The sequence below is a fragment of the Chiloscyllium plagiosum genome, unplaced genomic scaffold, assembly GCF_037043375.1.
Source record: "Chiloscyllium plagiosum isolate Xiang-an unplaced genomic scaffold, Cpla_swu_hap1 HiC_scaffold_20, whole genome shotgun sequence".
Classification (NCBI taxonomy): domain Eukaryota; kingdom Metazoa; phylum Chordata; class Chondrichthyes; order Orectolobiformes; family Hemiscylliidae; genus Chiloscyllium; species Chiloscyllium plagiosum.
The window spans coordinates 53,360,264-53,385,573 of NW_028270158.1; the positions used below are offsets into that span (position 1 = coordinate 53,360,264).

At 41.9% G+C, this 25,310-nt stretch overlaps 1 protein-coding gene across 1 annotated transcript; it reads right to left on the bottom strand.

Annotated features, from left to right (window-relative positions):
• Window positions 1–549: 549 nt before the first annotated feature.
• On the bottom strand, window positions 550–23,215 carry uts2r5 (urotensin-2 receptor 5). The gene is made up of 2 exons (XM_043711255.2): window positions 21,474–23,215; window positions 550–8,872 (listed from the first exon to the last, which is right to left on the bottom strand). Exon 1 carries the CDS (start codon window positions 22,575–22,577, stop codon window positions 21,507–21,509), a length of 1,071 nt encoding a protein of 356 aa, XP_043567190.1. The 5' UTR covers window positions 22,578–23,215; the 3' UTR covers window positions 550–8,872; window positions 21,474–21,506.
• Window positions 23,216–25,310: the final 2,095 nt, after the last annotated feature.

Sequence of the window (25,310 nt, forward strand, 5' to 3'; positions counted from 1 at the left end):
ATGTATGTGAACCGCAATACCCAGGCTCTGAACAGGCAAAGCAAAAACCCACAGAGACTGTTTGGTTCAAGTTAAGCAGAAAGGATGAGTCATTTTACACATTTAATTATCTAAAGCAAATCTGTCACATTAACCATTAGATGATCAAATGTTTCCTTTGTTTACAGATTAGTTTACAAGTGAAAATAACAGAGAAAATATACCAAGTCCCATTATAGAGTGATATTGATTTGTGGTAAATGTTAAATGTTTCAAAGTTGTCAGCATTGTTACAATACTCCAATGGAACATCGTATGAATGAAATGTAAATATCTGACCACACCCTGATGCAAGAACAGATCAGCTTTGGTTATTTCCTCAGGAACTTTCAGGAGATGATGTGAAGGCTCTCCTGATTTTCTCATTGTTTTGACCAGGAGTAAATTCTCATGTCAGAAACTCCAGCTCTAATGGCATTGTCAGCGCAATTAATTTTCATTTTCTTAATTTCCAATAGATGTTGACTTCACGTAACATGACGCACAGCGAGAGATAATGCACTATTCGTATCCAATCAAACTGATTTTTCTTTATTGTGAAGAATTTGCAAATCTCAGTCATGTCATTAAATGTCTAATATATTAGCACAACCCGGGAGTAGGTTTTCTACTTAACAAAATCCCAATTCAAGCCCTGCTGCTAATAGATACTTGCATTTTCCTTAAAAAAAGAGAGCTGAGCAAAGTAAAACCTGACACCCCATGTTTCTAAATGCAGCTCCATCAGTCTCTGATCTCTGCCCAAATCTTGGAAATTGAATAATTTGAATAAAGCGGAAAGGTGCTTTGTTGCCTCTCTGGTGCTAGGGTTAGGGATGTCACAGAATGAGGGCAGCACGTTCTCCTGGGGAAAACAAACAGACAGAGGCTGAGGTACACATTGGTACTAATGATGTAGGTCAGAATGGGGATTTGGTCCGGCAACCAACACTGAGGGAGAAAATGAGCAAGCATGGCCTCCCAAAGTGGAAACCTCCAGATTACTCCAGTACCACGTTCAAGTGAACTACGAGGATACACCAGACGAATGCACTGTTGGAAAGACGGTGCAGGAAGGAGAACTTTAGATTCCTCTGGCACTGGGACTGGCTCTGGGGGAGATAGCAACCTGTACAATTGGACAGATTGATTGCATGTAAACAGAGCCAGAAATTAGGCCATTCAGCCCATCAAGTCAGCTCCCACCATTCAATCAGGGCTGATAAGGGTTTCTTAACCCCATTCTCCCGCTTTCTCCTCATAACCCATGATCCCCTTGACAATCAAGAACATTTCTATCTCTGTCTAAAACATACTCAATAACCTGGACTCCACAGCCTTCTGTGGCAATGAATTAAGGAACTGAGTTCCTTGTGGGGAGTTTTGCTACTGCTGTTGGAGAGGGTTTAAGCTAACTCAGCCCAGGTGTAGAAACCAGCAGAGAATATTAGAAAGTAATAGCAGGATACACAAACTGCTGGGAGAGGGAGATAGCTGGGAGAGGAAAATAGAGGGTAGTAAGTTCATTGGTGGGATTGGTGTAAGGGAACAAGTAACAAAGTCTAATTCAGGGTTAGTCGGCACAGATTGCCATATGATGTTGTGGCAATTATGGACACCTGTCCTGAGGCTTCATTCTTCCTAGTTACAAGAAATATGGAAAGGACAAAAATGAGATGGGTGGCATTTTTGGTTAGGAAGACCAATGCAGTCCTAAAGAAAAAGGATATCTAAGTGGTTTCAAAGACAGTATCACTTTGTCCAGAGCTGAAGATGGCATGGTGGCTCAATAGTTAGCATTGCTGCCTCACGGGACCTGGGTTCGGTTCCAGCCTCAGGCAATTGTCTGTGCGGAGTTTGCATTTTCTCCCCATGTGTGCGTGGGTTTCCTCTTGGTGCTCCAGTTTCTTCCCACAGTCCAAACGTGCAGGTTAGATGGATTGCTATGTTGCTCATAGTGTCCAGGGATATGCAGGCTAGGTGGGTTAATTTTAGGGGAATGCAGGGTTATAGGGATAGGGGAGGGGTGAGTTTGCATGGGATGTTGTTTGAAGGGTTGGTGTGGATGGTGAGCTGAAAGACCTGTTTCCACAATGTGTAATTATATTGCTGCTGCAATATATAGAGCACCAGCTTGTGGGAAGGATATAGAGGAACAGGAGCAGGGAAATTACTGAGAAGTGTAAACATCATAGAGTAGTTATAATGAGGTACTTTAATGACCCATACACTGGAGGTACTTTAATTACCCATACACTGTCACTATGTCAGCCAATGTAAGGAGCAGTAAGGGACAAAGTGTTCCTACACTGTGTTCAGGAGAAATTTCTTACTGTGTGTCCAATCCAACGAGCCAGAAGACTCTGCTAAACCTCGTTCTTGGGAATCAGTTAGGTCAAGTAAATCAAAGTGACAATGGGGGGGCCATTTAGGAGACAGTGATCATTGCATTGTAAGATTGAGGTGGATGGTAGAAAATTATATTAGTCAGTCCAGAGAAAGAAGGCTTTGGCAGCGTAAGATCAGGGAGGCTTAAAATAACATGAGGGAGCGGCAAAGAGGTCAGGTTTGGGAGACATAAAAATTCAAAAGTCACTGGGAGACAACCTCAAGGAGATCAAGGAGGGTGAGTTTTTAACTTATTAAGAAGTGACATTGCAGAGAAAATAGAAGCTCATCAAGTGGGTCTGGAGCTAGCCCAGCATGAGTGGCAAGCTTGATAATTAAGAGCAGGTGAGTATTTCGACTATCCATCAAGTACAAACAATGATCTTTCATTTAGTTTAAGGTATAAGGAATTAACTTATTTAGTATACAAGGTCCCTGACATGTACTTAATATTCCTTAAGACCGAAGAAGTAAATAGAATGCAAATAATTTAAGGGTAAGTCATGGCAGGGCAGCTCGGACCAGTGGAATGCATCTCTTGTTCAATGTGGGAAGTCAGAGGCACTTCCAGGGTCCAGGGTGACCAAATGGAAGTGGCTCCGGTTGTAGCTGCTTTGAAATCCACGTTTTGAATCTGGAGTGATAGCTGCACTCACTGTGGAATGTCTGCAAGGTTGAGATCTTTGTATTTACAGTGAGCTGATCATATACAAGGCAAAGAATATGCAGGCAGATAAGGAATGGCTGACCACCAAACAGATTAAAGGCACCAGTTAGGTAGTGCAGGAGTCTCGAGCAGCCATCACGCTCTATAACAGATTATCCATTTTGGGTACTGCTGGGGAGATGGTTTCTCAGAGAAATACAATGAGAGCCAAGCCCGTGGCACCAGGGAATGGACATTTCGGTGGCCATAAAGATGATACCAAGATGATCTGTTGCCACCCTAGCACCAGGGTTGAGGATCTCACTGAGTGGCTGCAAGATATTCTGAAGAGAGAGGGAGAACATCCAGATGTTGTGGTCCATTCGCTACCAACGATGTAAGTAAAAAGAGGGACAGCATCCTGTAAGCAGAATATAGGCAGCTGGGAAATAAAAAGCAGGACCTCAAAGGTAGTGATCTTCAGATCATTTCTCGTGCCTCATGCTACTGAGATCAGGAATAGGAGAATAAACCAGTTGAATGTGTGGCTGGAGGGAAGGGTTTAGATTCTTGAGGAACTGGGGCTGGTTCTTGGGAAGATGGGACCTGCACAGGATGGATGGGTTACACCCTAAAGGACCTGGACCAATATCCTCAGAGGGCTATCAGGCTAGGACAGTGGATGAGGGTTTAAACTAAAATAGCGAGGAGATTGGAACCTGAGAGGGGAGAGAAGAGTGAAGGAAACAAAGATGGAAATGAAAGCAAAGGTGGAAAGCAGAGGAAACCAGGGCTAGCAGCAAATAGGATCAGTGTACAAAGGAAGTGTAAAAATGTTAAAAAGACAAATGTAAATCTGAATTCACACAGTGTAAGTGATAAGGTAGATGAATTAACAGCATTGATAGTTATAAGTGTGTGCAATAGGATTGCAATTATGGAGATATGGCTGTGGGGTGAGAAAGAAACTGAACATCCTAATTTATTCAATCCTTAGGAAAGACAGATAAAACAGAAAAGGATGATATTCCTGGTGAAAACTAAAATCAGCACAGTCGTGAGAAAGGGTATTGGCATAGGAAACCCAGATGTGGAATCAATCTGGGCAGTGCTTTGGGGAAAACTGACCATAATCATGATAGAATCCTTCTTTGGAAAAGGAAGTGAAGCAGTCCAGTGTGTGTGGACAATGTAGACCTTTGAGAGCGGGAGCAGCCATTGCTGCCTCAGAACCAGTAACCCCAAACTGTAAGCTCATAACGTCTCTTGGAGTCTCTTGGAGTCTTAAGGAAGCCTTGAATTCAACTATTTTGAATGGACAACAAATGATGTAAATATTCTCTCTTGTATTAAGAAATACAACAGGTATTTCTTAAAGCCACTGCATTAAAAATCCTTCCAAAAAAATTGAAAGCTAGGAAAAGAGTACATTAAAGGTTCCACAGCTCAAGTATGATTACCAAAGGAAGCATTTGCTAATATTCCACTCCTTAATTCTTTTTTACATTATTATTGGAAACTAGCAGCATTATAAACTGCATATACAATGACAGAAAAGTATCAACAGCATTTTGACAACAGATCCCTTTCGAATTAGATTATTTCAGTTGTGTCGCCATTTTTAATTGTGATGGTGCAATCTGGTTTTTTAATGGATAATCCCAGTTTTCCATAATCCCATAAAATAGGTTTTCTGAAGAGGCTTCATACCAGACTCAAAACGTTGATTCTGTGTTTCTCTCTCCAGAGATGCTGCCAGACCTGCTGAGTTTTTCCAGCATTATCTGTTTTTAGCCCATGATTTTGTTCTAAGAAAGTGCCATTCATCTCTTCTACACATTGGGGTAGGCCTTGGTTTTGTCAGACAGTGTGAAATGGGTGTTAGGGAGTGACCAGCCTGTTTTACATATTTCCCTATTCTTGCTTACAGTGAAATCAATGTAGATAGAAATCAAAAGCAAGGTAAAATCTCATTCATTTAAGACTGTCAAACAAAGTCAAGATCTCAAGCATTCTCCACCAGAACATTGTAACTTGTCAATCCAATTACTTCTTAAAAAGAAAATCCTCTCCTCCCTAATTTCGTAAAGCCATAGATTCTTTGGTTGGGATACAAAACAATAAGAACAGACCATTCGGAGCACAAAGCATGCCCTGCCGTTCTGTTAGACTGTGAATGATTTGTCCCTCAACTCCATGAGGTGATGACTGGCCTTTTTCCAAGATGAAAAATGTGTTGCTGGAAAAGCGCAGCAGGTCAGGCAGCATCAAAGAAGCAGGAGAATCGACGTTTCGGGCATAAGCCCTTCTTTTCCAAGATGCCAATTTTCATGGACAAGGCTTGATTGTGTCACAATCATATCTTCACAGTGCCCATCCATGAAATTCCTGTAGGGTTGGTCAAAAATAAACAAAAGGGCCTACTTGAGTGGGCATTCCCGTTTCCAACCCAATGTACAAAGCCAAACAGTGTGAATCATTTTGCATGACTCAGCTTGGCTTTATGTAAACTTGGTGAGCAACTGGGGAGCTTCAAAACATTGATTTCACCCAATTTGGTGGCATTATTTTATTTGATAAGCCAGCCCTTACTCAATGATCATAGAATTGTACAGCAAAACACAAGGCCATTCAACCTGTGGTGCTTGTGCTAGTATTTTGAAGAAATTATCCAATTCTTTCCCAATCTCTTTCTCTTTCCCCACTTCCCTGCAATCTTTTCCTTTCGAGTACCTTGCGAAATGTCCATATTACAGAGGAGGAAGTCCTAGATGTCTTGGAACGCATAAAGGTGGATAAATCCCCAGGACCTGATCAGGTGTACCCTGGAACTCTGTGGGAAGCTAGAGAAGTGATTGCTGGGCCTCTTGCTGAGATATTTGTATCGTCGATGGTAAGGTGCCAGAAGACTAGAGGTTGGCTAACATGGTGCCACTGTTTAAGAAGGGCGGTAAAGACAAGCCAGGGAACTATAGACCAGTGAGCCTGACGTCAGTCATAGGAAGGTTGTTGGAGGGAATCCTGAGGGACAGGATGTACATGTATTTGGAAAGGCAAGGACTGATTCGGGATAGTCAACATGGCTTTGTGCGGGGGAAATCATGTCTCACAAACTTGATTGAGTTTTTTGAAGAAGTAACTAAGAGGATTGATGAGGACAGAGCAGTAGATGTGATCTATATGGACTTCAGTAAGGCATTCGACAAGGTTCCCCATGGGAGACTGATTAGCAAGGTTAGATCTCACAGAATACAGGGACAACATGGCTCAAAGGTAAAAGACAGAGGCTGGTGGTAGAGGGTTGTTTTTCAGAGTTAAAGTCTGTGACCAGTGGAGTGCCACAAGGATCGGTGCTGGGTCCTCTACTTTTTGTCATTTGCATAAATGATTTGGATGTGAGCATAAGAGGTATAGTTAGTAAGTTTGCAGATGACACCAAAATTGGAGGTGTAGTGGACAGCGAAGAGGGTTACCTCAGATTACAACAGGATCTGGACCAGATGGGCCAATGGGCTGAGAAGTGGCAGATGGAGTTTAATTCAGATAAATGCGAGGTGCTGCATTTTGGTAAAGCAAATCTCAGCAGGACTTATACACTTAATGGTAAGGTCCTAGGGAGTGTTGCTGAACAAAGAGACCTTGGAGTGCAGGTTCATAGCTCCTTGAAAGTCGCAGGTAGATAGGATAGTGAAGAAGGCATTTGGTATGTTTTCTTTTATTGGTCAGAGTATTAAGTACAGGAGTTGGGAGGTCATGTTGCGGCTGTACAGGACATTGGTTAGGCCACTGTTGGAATATTGCGTGCAATTCTGGTCTCCTTCCTATTGGAAAGATGTTGTGAATCTTGAAAGGGTTCAGAAAAGATTTACAAAGATGTTGCCAGGGTTGGAGGATTTGAGCAATAGGAAGAGGCTGAACAGGCTGGGGCTGTTTTCCCTGGAGCGTCGGAGTCTGAGGGGTGGCCTTATAGAGGTTTACAAAATCATGAGGGACATCGATAGGATAAATAGACAAAGTATTTTCCCTGGGGTGGGGAAGTCCAGAACTAGTGAGCATAGGTTTAGGGTGAGAGGCGAAAGATATAAAAGAGACCTAAGGGGCAACGTTTTCACACAGAGGGTGGTACGTGTATGGAATGAGCTGCCAGAGGAAGTGGTGGAGGCTGGTACAATTGCAACATTTAAGAGACATTTGGATGGGTATACGAATAGGAAGGGTTTGGAGGGATATGGGCTGGGTGTTGGCAGGTGGGACTAGATTGGGTTGGGATATCTGGTCGGCATTGACAGGTTGGACTGAAGGGTTCAATGCTGTACATCTCTGTGACTCTACTGTGTGATAATTCTGCAGATGTGGTTATGTTACAAGATGGACACTCATTTTTCCAAATGTGGTTATATGGAACATTGCAACTGAGTTATGTAGCAAATACATTCATACAAGAGAGTCTGATGTAAGAAATAAATTGTCAGCAAGCACATAATATCTCAAAAACACTTTGATAGTATTTTTATACACAGAGCAATTAACTTTATAAGGAATAGGCTGAAGAAATGCAATGCATTGTTAAAGCTATTATAAAAAACCTTTATGTCTCCTTAGACTCACTGAGTATGGCTACTGGGGTGATGGCATTTCCCTGGGAAAGTTTACTAATGGTACCTGTTGACAGAACCTTCTCAATCTTTTCCATCACGTTCTTTACTGTAGGGTCCAAAGCATCTTGAAGTACAGTTCTCTCCGGCAAGGAGCTTTGAGTACAGACTGCAAATTGTGTTAAGATGCTGTTCCCAAGAAATAAGCCTCAGTCACTCAAGGAATCTTCATCCATCAGAATGTAATTTAGCATATGGTTCTGCAACCCTAGGTTTCCATGCTATTGGCTTTTCCATAACTCTGCAAAACGACATTCAATTCTTGGCCAAAATGGAAACAATTCGCAATTCCCGCATTCATGAAGCCTGGTGACCGCATTATTGTAACAGGTTTGGATTAATCTTATCCAATGATTTGTGTTATGGAACCAACCTCGATTCACTGCAGTTCACTGGAGTGCTTTTATCAAGAAGCCTCGCTGTAGTTTCAATCGTGGCTTCTGTTTTTTTAATCTTGACTGCTTCAGGTGGTAGACAGTCTGCTTAAATAGACTCTGCTTTCTAGGTAAGTAGACTCTGTTTGCTGTTGTTCATAAGGATTCTGTTTAAAGAGACTGTATTTACTGTGGGCCCTAGTGAACAGATTACTTATGCAAATCCAGCCCAGCTCCAATAATTACTCCATTTTCATATACCCAATCTGAATACGTTAGCCTAGAAAACTAGCAAGTCCTGACACAGCCAACAGCCTAAGGGTGGCCTTAATATATAAAAACAAAGAGCTAAATTGACAATGTAACTTGAGTTGTAATATACAAAGTAGAGGAAGTTGGCTAGCTGGAGCAGGAATAATACTTGGGTTGGGCTGTATCAGTGCCCTTCCATAAAATTGTTAAAAGTTTTATTTGTACATTTATTAAGCTGAATGTTTGCCAGTTTCCAACTGAGTATTTTGTTAAAACTCAAATATATTGCAGTTAAGAAAAAAATTTGGTCCAACTACACTTTGCATCTATATCTTTGGCTTTTACTTTAGTGTGACTTTGTAGTTCGTGCGTAAACAATTGCAGATGCAAGGGACTCAACTGTTGCTGCTGCTTCTGATGGGATACTGCAAAGAACAGAACTAGCTTGAAGGTAGAGGCATAGCAGTGAACTTAGCTGGAAATTATTGGTTGATGGTAGACAATAACTTTGGGAAGAAGAACGATTCCGACTTGAGACACTGCAACGAAAGAAGCAAATTGGTTTACTTCAGATGGCAATGACAAAACAGGTTAATGTTCATTTTGATTTTAAAATGGGCTATTCCAAAAACTAACTGCAATGTCCTGCAAAAGAACTACAAAAAAATTCAATGGTGTTGCGTACTTTGTTTTAGCTTCTATTGAGAGTTTGTGTGTCTGTGTTTGGAGTTGTGGAGATTTATTCCACTATCATTATGCTCTGACTAGTTTTCTAGTAACTGAAATTCTCTAAACTCGAATATAAGGGTTTGAACAAAACTATAACGTGATTGCTTAGATCATTGGAGTTTCTTTATTTTCTTTAATGGCTTCAGTAAATGTTCTTTCATAAGTGGAGGCATTAACCTTTGGTAAAAACCTGGGCTTTGACCTGATACTGTTGCTCAGAGTTAAGATACTGTGAACTAAATCTGAATCATTTAGTGTGGTGGCTGTAAAGTGACCCTAATTTCCCAGCAGGTATCAAAACTGTTCAGCTGGCTGTACTAATGAAATGTTTAAAAGGTACTGTGGGCTGAATTTTCCATGTTCCTTTATCATCAGGCAAATTATTGTATTTATACCAGTGTCCTAACATTTGTATATTTGTATCATGAGCCTGTTATCGTGTTTTCTCTTGTTGTTTAGAGAGGAACACAAATAAATTATTCCTCAAGAATGGACTGATACTTAGCATTGTAGAAAATGTTACAAAAAATCTTGCTTTTTGAGGCTTGAGCAATATTGTATTTGGTAAAGACACTGTACAGAAGGACTTGTTAAAAACATTAAAGAGTAAATTTCCTCCTGGCAGATGCTAGAAATGCATTATAGGAAATGCTGTGTCCCAAGACCATGTTTTGCTGTCAATCAGTTTTAAGAAACAGAGAAGTTATGCTAAAATGCCATAGGAGCATAAGGTCAAGAACTGGCTAGCAATGGGAAAGTGGTGGGCAGACATTCTTGAAGGTATATAAAGGACGATGGGTGGATCAAGAGCGGAGGCGGATGAATGTGAGTTTATAGGGACTGGACCTTAATCAGACTTTCTTGAAGGGGCTAAAGTACAGTTGTGCTCTGATTCTGTTAGACCCCATTTCTCTCAAACTTTTTAAAGACTGCTCCACCCACTACAATACTGTTGGATGCCAAAAACCTGAAACCAAGAGAGCTTCCCTTCTGACGCATCAAGGATCTTCATCAGGCCTGCTGGATGGGGACCTCATTTTCAAGCAGTCTCTACCCGTTCTCAAGACCTCACTCCAATGCTAGCATTCCTTCCTCTGAATCAGAACATTGTGTATGCAGGGCTCACAGTAAAGATTTCAGCATTGAACTCTGGACTGCCACTCCAATGTAGTTCTGCACTGATGGAGGTGGGATCTTTTGGATATGGAAGATCCCACGACAGTATTTCGAAGACAATGGCTAACCTTCAAGTGTAGTTCATTGGATGTAGAATGTTTTGCGATACTCAGGGGCTGTGATAGATTCTGTATAAAGACCGGTATGTCCAACAGCCCCAACACTACAATCACAGTGTCTCTTGATACCAGGACCACCCCAGTGCTCCCAGCGTCTTGTAGTGTCTTTAGATAAACCCCTGCACTTGAAGTAGTGTTGAAGTTATTGTCATGTACAAAAATCTTTTTTTTTGGACAAACAGAAACAAACTCCTATCTACACAGTAGGTAGAGGTATACACATGAGAGCAGTGCAATCACATAGAGCGAGACAGACAGCATTGTTTGAGAAACTACAGTACCCATTCATAGAGTAGTCAGACCAGGTATCCCTATCAAAATCCTGTTCAACCATGGTCTGGTAACATTGCTCAGTTTAGAAAGCCCACATTCATAAGACATCTGCTCATCAGTAACATTTTGAGTAATTTGTTCATAGCTTTGTTACATTATTTGGGTTGGTCATTCTGGAACAGCAGTACATTATCTGAAAGATATAGCAACCCTCAGGTGACCATTGCAAAGAGGATGTAGGGGCTACAATTCAGACAAGTCCAATTGGAAGTCCGGCAGTTTGGAGTGGGCAAGTAGTTCTCATTGATAATACTTATTAAAAAAATAATAAAATGAATGTTGCAAGCAAACAGTCTTGAGAGCAATGGATGGAACCGGAAGATAGAGAGGTTCATAATGAACTCTGGAGAGAATGAGAGAATGGCATTGGGAAAAGGGTAGGGAATAATAAGCTGATTGAATCAAAAAGGAAATGAGAGGACCATAGAAATAGGAATGAGGGTGTGAAAAGGAGGGGAAGGTATAGAGGAACAGTGAAAGAAAGTGAGGGGACAGTTCCCCATCTTTCTACCTCTCTGTCCTGCTTAAAGATGTTTCTAAAGACCTACCTCTTGGATCAAGTGTTTGGTGATCTGACTTAATAATACACATGCCTCGAACCAAATGTTGTTTCATACCACTCCTGTGAAGCTTAGGATGTTCATCCAAGTAACAGATGCTATATAAATGGTAATTGTTTTGTGAAGGAAGTATCAGTAACTGGTGGGAGGGGATGGCAGGTGAGCTACTGAGGGCCAACTTTTCCCCATAATCTCCCCCTCTCAGTTGTTGGATCCTTTGCCAGCCATAACTGGCTACAAGACATTTGACCCAGAGAGATCAGGGAGAGTGCCATGGAAAGAATGAAAGAAAAATGTGAGAACAGGGAATAAATTGTGAAATGGAAGTAGAGTGGGCCAGAAAGTGGCAGCTCAGATAACAACACAGTCTTCTCTACTGCGTACAATCAAATCATAAAGTCTCTACAGTGTGGAAGCAGGCCATTTGTCTGTCGGATCCACACTGACTCTCCAAAGAGCATCCCACCCAAATCCACCCATCCCTGTATTTCCCATGGCTAATCCACCTGGACTGCACATTCCTAGACACTATGGGCAATTTAGCATGGCCAATCCAACTAACCTGTGCACCTTTGGACTGTAGGAGGAAACCCACTCACACAATAAGAGAAGGTGCAAACTCCGCTCATTGTCCCGAAGTTGGAATCTAAACCGGGTCCCTGGTGCGGTGAGGCAGCAGTGCTAACCACTGGGCCTCCGTACTGCCCATGTTATGATCTGGTTTTATTCAACTTTCACTTTGGCATTGTCCCAGCTATTGATAGATCCTGAATGTTTCCATAAGAAGGAATATGATTATGATCTAAGTTCAGCAACTTCCTCCCTAAACCCTTTGGTGTTGACTTTGTCGAAAATTTCTGACCTGTTTTCCCAGAAGTGGACAGCTAAGATATCTCAGTGCTAACCAGCCAAAGTGCCTGAGGCAAGTCACATTTTCCAAATGATGGGAATCTTACTGCATGATTAGAAACATAAGGCAGCTTAGCATCACCCTGCATCTCCATCCCTTGCCAAAGGAAAAAACGTCATGGCCACTTCCAGTCTATATCACAAGGGACTGCTTGAGAAGAGACAACAAAGAGAATTCCATTGCCTGACAACCTCTTATTTTCCCATTATTTTCAGATGACAATACATTGGAAGGATTAGCAGTACATAAATATCTAACTCCTGCAACAGGGTCTCTGTTCCAAAGTACTCCATCACCTCAAGGTGCAAGAAGCCATGAACTGTTTCTGAAAAGAGAGAGCACATTTCTAACTTCAGTAAGGAGCTAGTTCTTATGGAGATTGTTGTGGAAAACTACAACAGCCAAAATGTAAATAAACATCCGATCACTTTACAATGGGAGGACGGGGCATCAAGAGGTTACAGAAAAAATGAATATGGAAGCAACTGAAAGCACGTGTTTAGAGACTTTTGAAAGAAGAAAAGGGATTTAATAAGGAGGATGAGAATTAGCAAAGTAGTATCTGTCACTAGTCAAGTGAATGGAGACAGGCAATCAGCAATTGCATCGAGTTGAAGGGTGCATGGGATCTGCTGGGATGTTCAGGTGGAGAAGATCACATCAATAAGATTGGTGGTAGTGATTAAAATCAATGATGAGAATCTCGAAACCATTAGCCTGGAGGGCAAAACTCGGTTGACAGTCAGGATAACGATTGTTCATTGCTCTGTGTGAAAGAGGCCTTCAGCCATGTTAATCTGGGTTAACATGGGTTTGTGCGAGGTAGAGGAAATAGAGACAAGACATTAGGGAGATTCATTCCAACAGTAATCAAGGAATGACTAATACTTTCTGCCCCAAAGAAGCACAGAGATAGCACAGCAAATAGACAACGTTATTCAGGAAGGTGAATACTGAACGTGGCATGGACCAGGAAATTCATTTCCGGGTCTACCAAGCCATCAAGATTGTATGTAATCACGTAACCAGGGGTTTTGATGGTTTGGAAACAAAGGGACATGGGTACTTACAGGGCCAAAGAAAGTTTTTTTATCCCCAGCATTGTTGAGTTGATGGGAACTGACTCATTCAAGACTCAATATTGTTATCCCTTTATAGGGAATTTTGCCAGCATTGCATCAGTCTGGTTTGCACATTTGCATTCTCACTGTGATGACAATATGCAATATCTCTGAACTGATAGCTGGCAGAGAGAAGTTGGCATGAAAGTGACCTGTACAAGTGACCTTCGTCACTCTGTAAATATCTAGCAAATACCCGTGGCATTCAGTTTACTTGCAGCATGCAGCTCATGTTTCAAAGTGAACTAGTTAGCACAACATTTATCACTCTCAAAACTTGAGCAGCATCATAACTTTGACGTCAGGGTGATAATCTAAAAGACGTTAATCAATTCGGCTGCACATTCCACATGTTCCTATTTTTGACTATCACCCAAAGTCAAAATAACTTACAGGCCATAGAAAATATTATGCTATGCCTGGCATTCTTCTGTAATTTATTTTCTGGCAAACTGTGACTCCTAGAGGTTCATTGATAGCCAGGTGAACAGCAATATCTCCTGATATAGCATGAAGCAATTAATACCAGGATTCCCAGATTGACTGCCACGGTCTGTACTGAGTTACACATTTAACGCTGCTGTTTACAAAGCCAACACTGAGTCTTCTGTTTTGTGCATCTCTGTCCATGTTTGTCACTAAATCCCCCATGTATTCTTCACCAGATATTTATTCAAACCAACCTTGGCATCAATCGATACTTCAGAAACATCTACCTTTCTTACCCTGGCACGTTGTTCAAGAACTTCATGAAAACAAGGGAGTGGTCTTTGAAATGGCAGAGCAAGCCATTTGATTCTCAGGATGTTGGACCTTCACAAGCTTCTTAAGCAAAGTTACGATTGGATGCTAAAGGCTGACCTTTCCTTTGATGTCCACATCCTGTGATTGAATTTTTTTTAAAAAGTATATTTTCCCCTGGAAGCCTGCTTTAAATATTTGCTGTGCAAAAGAGAGAGAACAATAATATTCTCATCTGTTTCTCCTTATTCATGTGTCTTCAAGTTCTTGAGACAAATATGCTGTATGCGAACTGCTAAATAAACTTAGTACTAGAAGTTGCATCCGTCCCATTCTGCTTGCCAATTCAATTTGGTACTACTAAATCTATAGTAAGATAATTAAATTCTAATGATTCTCCAGTGGCTAAACGCTAAGGGGCAGAGTCGAAAACTTTCCTCATCTTGGTGTAGACACAGAATTGGATTGAATGGGAAATGTATAACAATCCATTACTTCATAGAGGAATGGAAGTGTAAATGACTCTGTAACAAGGTACAAGATTGACATTATCATTTGTAGAATACCTGATAGGAGAAACTGCTAATAAATGGATTTAAGGCTTCGATAAAATTGTATATTTACTAGTCTTCAAATTTGGCAGAACAATTACTGTATTCTCATTTTTTTCCAAGCATCTCTCATAAAATGAATATTCAGCACATTTCAGTTGACATTATAATGATTCCAAAAATGATACTGTCTTCACATTTTAAAAAAATTTAGGCATGGAATGTAATTTGTTTTATTACAATACATTTAAATTATAGCAGAAACCTTGGGCTTGTGCAGATGTTTTTGGTTAAAGTTGTACTTATATTTGACTAAAAAATCCAGAAAAAACATTAAAACATTTGTAGTTAATCTGAAAATGTTAGTTTTGATATAATTGCACATTCCTTAAGTAAATATCTGCACTTAACTGAATCCCTATCTCGCCCCCTAGCTCTAAACAAGTTACTTTATTCCATTTGTCCTAACTGGTAATTATAGCTCATTATTTTGTTTCAACTAAAGAGTTTTCCTTTTCAAAGTTTATCCCATTTCCAATGATTGCTTAGATTAAAGTCTCCAGATCTGATAGCTTAGATCTGTATTGCTTCCGTGAAATAATTAAGTGAAGTGAGTGTAATACTTACAGAGTTTGTGTTCAAAGCAAAATGTACAGGTTAGAAAGTGAGGGAACTTGATTTATCTTTGTTTAATTATAGTCATGTTTTCACACACCAGATTCCTAATCATTTTGATGTAATCTACCATGTTCTCGATTAGTATGTTTATACCTTTCCTCTAATTAAAGGACAAAGTTGCCATTCTGGATTGTAATATTCTACAAGACAGAGGGAACAACAAAAACTCAGCTTTATTAGTAAATTAACATAAAAGTAAAATTTGAAGTGCAGCTTCCCAGTGTTTGAGTAAGTTGTGAATATTGAATATTTTTACTTAAATATTTAATTGTTACAGAAAAACATTTAAATACTGCAAGGCAAGATTAATTAAAAATATTACAAACTTTCCCAGCAGCAGGATATATAATTACGTCGAGAGAAATTAGCAAATAATTCAAAATCTAGCTCATTACCTATATTCACATCTGCAACAGCTTCTGTTTTAATTTTGTTGAAATTTGCAGCATCAGTGAAAGCTTCAAGTTTTATAAAGTGAATTTACATAGAGGGAGGTTCGTGTATGGAATGACCTTCCAGAAGAGGTGATGGATGCGGGTAAAATTACAATGTTTGAAAGGCATTTAGATAAGTACATGAATAGGAAATGCTTGGAAGCATATGTACTAAGCACAGGCAAGTGGGACTAGTTTAGGATTATGGTCAACATGAACTGGTTGGACCGAAACGTCTGTTTCAGTGCTGTATGACTATGAATTAAAAATATTACCCTGACTTGCTACTTTGATATCATTTTTAACCTGTTAGATATTTATATCTTTAACTTGTCTATTCTTGCCAACACCTCTACACTTGATACAGTTCCATTTCTTTTGTTACGAAGTATTATTTGTTCCTGAATATATCTGGACCACCTGCCAAACAATTTTCTTGTTCTCCAAACAATTAAGGTGAAGTGTAGAAATGCAGTTTCACACTGCCAAGCTGGCATTAATTCATTATTTATTTGTCACCTGCATAGGCCATTTGGAATAGGGTAGCCTTCCTATTTATTAGTGCTACATCTGGTTCTGTATTTTCAAATCTTCTAGCGTCCTGATTCATTAGAATTAATGCTTCATGTAGAGTTGATCAGCCTGGTCTTTATTGTCACTGGAAGTTGGAGACAATGAGAAGTCTACAGTTCATAAATTTAAGTCCTACCTTTTAGGCCAGTTTATGGGTCATTTGCCTCTAAGTGAAAAGGTTGGGGATTCAAAGTCCTATTCCCAAGACCTAAGCACAACTTTTGTTGACATTTCAGTAGGGGAGACCTTTATCCAAAGATATCTTTGGACTCTCTTGGGTGGACATACAGGCTGCTACAGCACAATTTCACAAAAAGCAGGCAAGTTTGTTACTAATGTCCAAACCAACATTTTTCCCCTCAACCAGCACTGCAAATACCAGATTATCCCATCCTTCGCACAGTATCATTGTCTTGATGGAATCGACCCACTGTCTTTCTTTCTCTTTAATCTTTCACAGGATGTAGGAATACAGGCAAGGCCAGTATTTGTCACCATTAAACAGAATGTATGCCAGACTGAGTAAGGACAGCAGAATAGAGATACATGGTCCTGATGGGGTTCAGCAAGGTGGGTGCTAAGACGATATTTCCCCTTGTAGGAGAGACTAGAACTGGGAGACTCGGTTTAAAAAGAAAAGGTTTCCCATTTAAGATGGAGATGAAGAGTGTTTTTTATTCTCTCCCAGAGGGTTGTGCAGAGGGCAATGGAGACTGGGTTGTTGAATATTTTTAAGGCAGAGACTAATCAATTTTTGAGTAACAATGGTGTTGGTGAGTAAGCAGGAAAACAGAGTTGAGGCCACAATCAGTTCAGCCGCGAGCTTATTAAATAGCAGAGCAGAATGGAGGGGCTGAGTGACCTACTCCTGCCACTAATTTGTTTTCTCATATTTAATTACCTAAAGGGTGTTAGAGAAGGTGATGGCCTAGTGGTGTTATCACTTGACCATTAATCCAGAAACTCAGCCAATGTTCCAACCCTGACACAACAGATGGTGGAATTTGAATGATGTTTTTAAAAAATCCAAATTAAGAATCTACTGATGACCATGAAACCACTGCCAATTGCCAGGAAATCTGGCACACTAATGTCTTTCAGGAAAAGAAATCTACCATCCTCACCTGGTCTGGCCTACATGTGACTCCAGACCCACAGTAATGTGGTTTATTTCCAATTGTCCTCTGAAATGACCTAGCAAGCCACTCAGTTTGAGGGACAGGCAATAATAAAAATGCTGGCCGCCTACGTCCTATGAGTCAATTTAAAAAAATATAATGAATCAGGTGGGCTATCAATGATAGTTTGGTTGTTTCAGAGAACATCTTTGGGACACCCGTACCAACCAACGAACCACACCGCTCTGTAACTTTAACTCCCCCTCCCACTCCGCCAAGGACATGCAGGTCCTGGGCCTCCTCCATCACCACACCCTAACCACCCGACACCTGGAGGAAGAACGCTTCATCTTCTGTCTTGGAACACTTCAACCTGATGGGATTAATGTGGATTTTGCCAGTTTCCCCAACATTAGGCTTGAGCAGCTAAATTGCCTACCCTTGTTGATATGTTGAATAACCTCAATGAACTTGACAGTCATAATGTGGCCTAAAGCAAATGATTTACCACACTTTGTATCATTACCCAGGCAAAACTGTGAATGTGTGAAGTGTTATTGTGGCGGCACCTACAGTAGTGCATGTGAACTCGTCTTGAACACAGTTCCCAGCACAGACCACCTGAGTCAAGTGGCTTGTTTCTGTATATCAAATTCTATATAATAAAGCAGCAGTTTGATTGATCAGAGATGTAGGAGCATGCAATGGAGTTCTGCACACTGATTTAGTCTTGCAATGCTTCATCAATGGCACTGAGATCCAAGCTGATATTTGGAATGTAGTGAGATTATTATTGCTTAGCTGTCAAACTAACTGGGATAAAGCCACCTATAGTTTTAACTGCTTATTTAAGTGTAGCTGCAGTCCTGTGTACACTGGAATTCATATAGTGGGTGTAAAAACTGAGAACATGCGCAGGCATCAGATAGGAACCACATTATTGACATACTGAGTTACAGGTTGTACAACTTGATGCAAAGCTGAAACTTTATTGCTGGAACAGCACAGCAGGTCAGGCAGCATCTAGGGAACAGAAGATTCGACGTTTCGGGCACATGCCCTTCTTCAGGAATGAGCAGAGAGTGTTCAGCAGGAGAAGATAAAAGGTAGGGAGGAGGGACTTGGAGGAGGGGCGTTGGAAATGTGATAGGTGGAAAGAGGTCAAGGTGAAGGTGATAGGTCGGAGTAGGGTGGAGGCGGAGAAGTCAAGAAGAAGACTGCAGATCAGGAAGGCGGTGCCGGGCTGGAGGGATTCGGCTGAGACAAGGTGGGGGGAGGGGGGATGAAGAAACTGGTGAAGTCCAAGTTCATCCCCTGTGGTTGGAGGGTTCCCAGTCGGAAGATAAGACGCTCCTCCTCCGACCGTCGCGTTGTTGTGGTTTGGCGGTGGATGAGTCCAATGACCTGCATATCCTCGGTGGAGTGGGAGGGGGAGTTGAAATGCTGTGCTACAGGGTGATTGGGTTGGTTCGTCCGGGTGGCCCAGAGGTGCTCTCTGAATCGCTCCGCAAGTAGGCGGCCTGTCTCCCCAATATAGAGGAGGCCACACCGGCTGCAGCGGATGCAGTAGATAATGTGGGTGGAGGTGCAGGTGAATCTGTGGTGGATATGGAAGTTTCCTTTGGGGCCTTGGAGAGAAGTGAGGGGGGAGTTGTGGGCGCAAGTGTTGCACCTCCTGCGGTTGCAAGGAAAGGTGCCGGGAGTGGAGGTTGGGTTGGTGGGGGGTATGGATCTGACAAGGGAGTCGCGGAGGGAGTGGTCTCTACGGAAAGCTGATAGAGGAGGGGAGGGAAATATATCCTTGGTGGTGGGGTCCGTTTGGAGGTGGCGGAAGTGACGGCGGATGATGCGCTGTACATGGAGATTGGTGGGGTGCAGCCGGTGTGGCCTCCTCTATATTGGGGAGACAGGCCGCCTACTTGCGGAGCGATTCAGAGAGCACCTCTGGGCCACCCGGACGAACCAACCCAATCACCCTGTAGCACAGCATTTCAACTCCCCCTCCCACTCCACCGAGGATATGCAGGTCATTGGACTCATCCACCGCCAAACCACAACAACGCGACGGTCGGAGGAGGAGCGTCTTATCTTCCGACTGGGAACCCTCCAACCACAGGGGATGAACTTGGACTTCACCAGTTTCTTCATCCCCCCTCCCCCCACCTTGTCTCAGCCGAATCCCTCCAGCCCGGCACCGCCTTCCTGACCTGCAGTCTTCTTCTTGACCTCTCCGCCTCCACCCTACTCCGACCTATCACCTTCACCTTGACCTCTTTCCACCTATCACATTTCCAACGCCCCTCCTCCAAGTCCCTCCTCCCTACCTTTTATCTTCTCCTGCTGAACACTCTCTGCTCATTCCTGAAGAAGGGCATGTGCCCGAAACGTCGAATCTTCTGTTCCCTAGATGCTGCCTGACCTGCTGTGCTGTTCCAGCAATAAAGTTTCAGCTTTGATCTCCAGCGTCTGCAGACCTCACTTTCTCCTCCAACTTGATGCAAAAGATGGAACTGCTAGTATGACTGGCAGGTCCTGTAAAATTGCTCCCAAACAGACCGTCAATATTCAATTCACACGCTGGAGTAAATTTGAATCTTTTTTTAAAAAAAAATTAAGTTCAGCCTCAGTATTATTGATACTGCCCATCAGCAAAAACTCAGATTTTCTTACATTTCTGAGGAGTTTGTGTTGGTGTTGGAAAGGGGTGGGGCACATTGGTATTTGAAACAATTTTAAGTTTACAATTTCAAATACAGTTATTTCTACAAAATCAAAACACATAGATATCCGAATAAAATATCAGTCATATTTTATAATATGAAAAGCATATCTTTAGAATCTTAGAATGCAGAGGTCATTAATCCTGCCTGTGCTGGATCTTTGCAAGCAATTTACCTGCACACCTCTGTTCTTTCCCATTCACCTGCAATTCAGTTTACAGATAATCTGCTTTTGACATTCAGATCAACTTGTTGAGTAAAAGTTCCCTGAAGCTCCCCTTTGGGTTTTGTTGCCAATTTTATCCAAATCTGATGAAAGCAGCAACAATTGCAGCCTCTCACAACTGGATGAAAACATGTCACCTTTGATGAATTGTTGGTCAAATGCAAGTATTCTGAGATACTTGTGACAAAGGTCTGTGAATCAATCTAATGTTCAAAACTATTTTTAAATTAATTTGGGATGACTTTTTTTTTGCAGATGAACATTGTTTTAATCAACCTGAAGCCAGAAGGGTCAGAACACTGAACAATCTTTGCTACAATTTGTGTGAAATTAGCTACAGTTAGCCTCAAAGCACAACGATGAAAAATATTTCTCTTGTGCTGCTGTCTGCCTTAATCAGCTGGTTTTTAATTGAATGGTTATTTAACTGTATGAATCATAAATTGTACATGTTAATCAATCAAGAAAACAATTGTTTCAAAGAAGGTGGGCCTGCAATTGTCCAGTCAAAAGTACTGAGGTATTATCACTGCTATAACATAGGAAATGGTGCACCCTTTATCAGCACAGCAGCTTAACCTCACAACAATGTGATAATAACCAGCTAGTTTTTAGTGATAAATGCTGGAGAAGACACTGGTGACCTCCTCGTAATATCTTAAGCACTGACACATGAGATGGTTTACTCATTTTAATTTTTCGTCCTTTGGAAATACTTACTTGAAATACTTTTTGTGTCTTTCTCTTAGAATTAACAGAATGTTCTTGTATTCACCCATTTCAAACTTTATTTATTTAAAGTAAAACACTTTATCAAGAGCTACTTTTGTTCAGTCGAGCCAGATTTTATTAAGCCAGACATTGTTACTCTAAAAAGCGGTCTGGACTTTAAGCAAAAGGTTATCTTTGAGAGTCCTCCTTCTATTTAAACATACTAGTTAGGAAAATGAACCAAGCCAAACACATTATTTCAATTACTTTATATGACGTGGAGCATGATATTATCACCCATAAGTACACATGATATGATGAGCAGTGCGATAAGATTGTCCATGATATGTTGAGATGATTTGTTAGTGGAAATAACGCACTTGAAATGGGAAAATGAAAAATAATTAAAAACAAAGTCCACACGTATGGTTTATACTCACCTTAATCCATACAAGCTTTCTTCCCAGCCCTCTTTAATTACATGATACAGTCTCAGTGCACTGCTGACTCCCAGTTGACATTGATCTTTGGGAATAATTCCTGTAGTGTTTCCTCTGTGAGAACTCAAGGCAGTTCCTCTGTTGGTTTCTCACATACTCCTTGTAGTTTTTTGTCAGGAGGGTATAAAGGAAAGGGTTGATGCAACTGTTGCCATACGCCAAACAGGTCACAAAAAAGTTAATGCAGGTAGTGGTTTTGGGAGACAGATTGACAGTTTCACCGAAATACAGGCTGAATAGCTGCCAAACCCAAAAAGGCAAGAAGCAGACGCAGTAGGCAAGAACAATAGTCAAGATCATATACAGGATCTTCAGATTGGGCGACTTCTTTATTCCTTTGATGTGGAAAGTCGTGGTCTGGGACAACCAGTAAGTGCGGGCCAATTTTGAGTACAAGAATCCAATGACTATCCCTGGAGCCAATACACAAGTGTGGAAAAGTACAGTCAGATAGATTTTGTATGCATGTGTTGTCCATGTCGAGTGACAAAGACGTTTTATTATTCCTTCCCGGTTAATTTCATGGACTTCAATCATTATCATGGTAGGAAGGGCAAGGAGAAAGGAAACAAACCAAACAGCACAAGTAATGATTCTTCTGTAAGCCCTGTTTCTCCGAAACGTATCCAAAGGTTTGACCACTGCCAGGTATCTCTCGGTACTCATAACAGTCAGGATGAAGATGCTAGCGTGCATGGTCAGAAAGTCAAGGCTGAAAAGGATCCTACAGCCAACCTCTCCAAAGTACCAGTACTTCTTGAAGTAGGTATATACCACAAAGGGGATGGTAGAGAGGTAAAGGAGATCAGCAAAGGCCAAATTCACAATGTACACAAACATGGAGCCAGTAAACCTCATAGATAGGGTCATCAACACCAGGATGTAGACATTGCCTATAATCCCCACTAGGCACATGGTGCTCAGAATGGTGCCGAATAGTAACGTGATCAATGCTTCATCCCTTGACTCCAAGTCATAGTCTGAAGATGAAGAATTTACAACAGAGGACAAGTTGCTCATTGTCTCAGGGAGTATCCCTTCCATGTTCCTGAAAGTCCAGGATTGATTTGGGGGGGAAACTGTTGCAGCTTGCTTCAATTTGTCCCCAACCAGCCCCCACTCCGGGCTACGAGGATCATCAGATGGACAAAGTGCTGTTGGAGTACATTCTGTCTCTCAGTGCTCACCAGACAAGAACCGCTTCCCAGCCAAGCGCTGGATTCAGACACGGGGGTTTGTTGGGGGGGGGGGGGTGCTGATGGGGCCTGGTGATGAATACATTTGACAAAACCTGTTTTCATCTGGGGACTGACTGCAGCTCCATCAGGAGGCTGGTGGATTTCCGATCAGTTTTTAAAAGAGAATCCTTCTCTCCGTGCTCACGCTGTTAGTGATCCCAGTCGAGAATCCGTCCCGGAGTTCCCGAAACCTCCTCGGTGTCCCAGACTCGGAACCTCGGCGGAAGAGATGCTAACTCTGGATTCATCCGGAATACTGTAATTGCAAGTGTGTTTGAGCTGCTTACACGCTGTACAACATGTTTGGGTCGGGGAGGGGGTTGGAGATGTGATTCTCTGCTGTAGGTTCACCAAAGAGCGACCAGTGGCTGACTTCCATCCCACAGCACGGTTTGTAAAGCTCAGATAACTACAGGAATTGCAAGCCTCCGTGCTTTTATTGAATCGGGAAAGCCTGGGAGCTGGGGCGGAGGGTAAGGTCTCTCTAAATCTGTCAGAGCCAACGTAGCGGGGGGGGGGGGGGGGTTGGAGCTGATCAGTGATTGGATTGAACCACTCCGGGCTTTGACTGCGGCTCAGTTAATGACATTGACCAGACAACACCGACCCAGAGAGGAGGTGCAGACATTGATGAGTTTGATTATTTTTTAAAATGAAACCGTTTGATGACTATTAAAGAACGATTGGGGGGGGTGGAATTCCAGGATTTTGACCTGGCAACAGTGAAGAACTGGCGATATAGTTCCAAGCCAGGATGGTGAGTGGCTCAGAGGGGGAACTTGCGGGGGGGGTTGGGGTTAGTGTTCCCATGTGTCTGCTGCCCTTGTCCTTCTAGTGTTGGGTTTGGAAGGTGTTGTTTGAGGACTTTTCAGTGAATTTCTGCAGTGAATCTTGTAGATAGAACACACTGCTGTTACTGAGTGTAGGTGGCAGAGGGAGTGGATGCTTGTGGATGTGGTGCCAGTCAAGCGGACAGCTTTGTCCTGGATGGTGTCAGGCTTCTTGAATGTTGTTGGAGCTGCACCCGTCCAGGCAAGTGGGGGGTATTCCATCACCCTCCTGATTTGTGCCTTGTAGATGATAGACAGGCTGTGGGGAGTCAGGAGGTAAGTTACCTGTATTCTTTACAGTGTTCTTAGCTTATGACCTGCTCTTGTACCTACTGTATTTATATGATGAGTCCAGTTGTGTTTCTAGTCAATGGTAACCCCCAGGATGTTGATAGCGGCAGTGATATCATTGCATGTTAAAGGATAGTAGTTAGATTGTCTTTTACAGGTGATGGTCATTGCCTAGCATTTGACTGGTGTGAATTTTACATGCCACTCATCAGCCAAAGTCATGATATTGTTCAGATCTTGTTGCATTTGAACATGGACTGCTTCAGTATCTAAGGAGTAACAAATAGTGCTGAACATTCCCACCTCTGACCTTATGATGGAGGAAAGATCATTGATGAAACAGCTGAAGATGGTTGGATCTAGGACATTACTCTGAGAAACTCCTGCTGAGACGTCCTGGAGCTGAAATACCTGACTTCCAACAGCCACGGCCATCTTCCTATGTGTGAGGTAAGACTCCAGCCAGTGGAGAGTTTGTGCCCTGGTTCCCATTGATTCCAGTTTTGCGAGGACTCCTTGATGCCACAATTGTTCAAATGCGACCTTGATGTCAAGGGCTATCACTGAATAAGTACATGGGGAGTAGAAAAGCACAGGGTTATACGGAGGGGGAACTCATCTATTGAAGAGCTGATGGACTGAATGGCCTCCTTTCTGTGCTGTATGATTTAGTGAATGTCAGTGACAAAAATATGATTTCAAAATTAGCAGTTACATTTATATTTATAACACTGTTCGCTTAATTACCTCAGCATCCTTAATGCAGCTTTCAAGAGGAGAAAAGGAACAGGAAAATATAATGGCATTTGTTTCAGTTGATGGGAAGCAGATTTGGGTGGACAGTACCAAGACTGCCTTGTGTATTACATGCAATCAATGTGAAACTCCACCGAGGAGAAAATCTCACGGTCCTTTGCACCACCTTCAGTGCCAAATGTGCATTTATGTAGCAGCCCACCACATTAATATTTCTCAACACTCTTGGCTCAAAATTATTTTAATTGTTACACTGCAAGATGTGAGGCTGCTTTATTCAAGGTGTCATCTGTCAGACCTCCTGTAGATTTCATTTGATTTTGTGTAAAAATGAACGTGCCTTCTCCACTTCATGTTGAAAGTAACCTAGACAGCGGTGGAATGATAAGAAAAGGAGAGAATGTGCTATTTTTTCCTGCAGGTCTATTCAGTCAGTTTGGGTGAGGATGCCACAATATTCTGAACTAATAGTTCAGAGACACAGGCTAATACTCTGGGACATGGGCTCATATCCCAACGTGGCAAATGGGGAAATCTGGATCAAGGAAAATGTGAAATTAATAGCTGGTCTAATGGTGGTGATTGCTGATTGTTGTAAAAACCAATCTGGTTCATTAATGTCCTTGAGGGAAGGAATCTGTCATCCTTACCTGGTCTGGCTC

Coding starts and splice junctions, on each gene's coding strand:
- uts2r5 (XM_043711255.2), bottom strand. CDS start 22,577: ATGGAAGGGATACTCCCTGAGACAATGAGCAACTTGTCCTCTGTTGTA.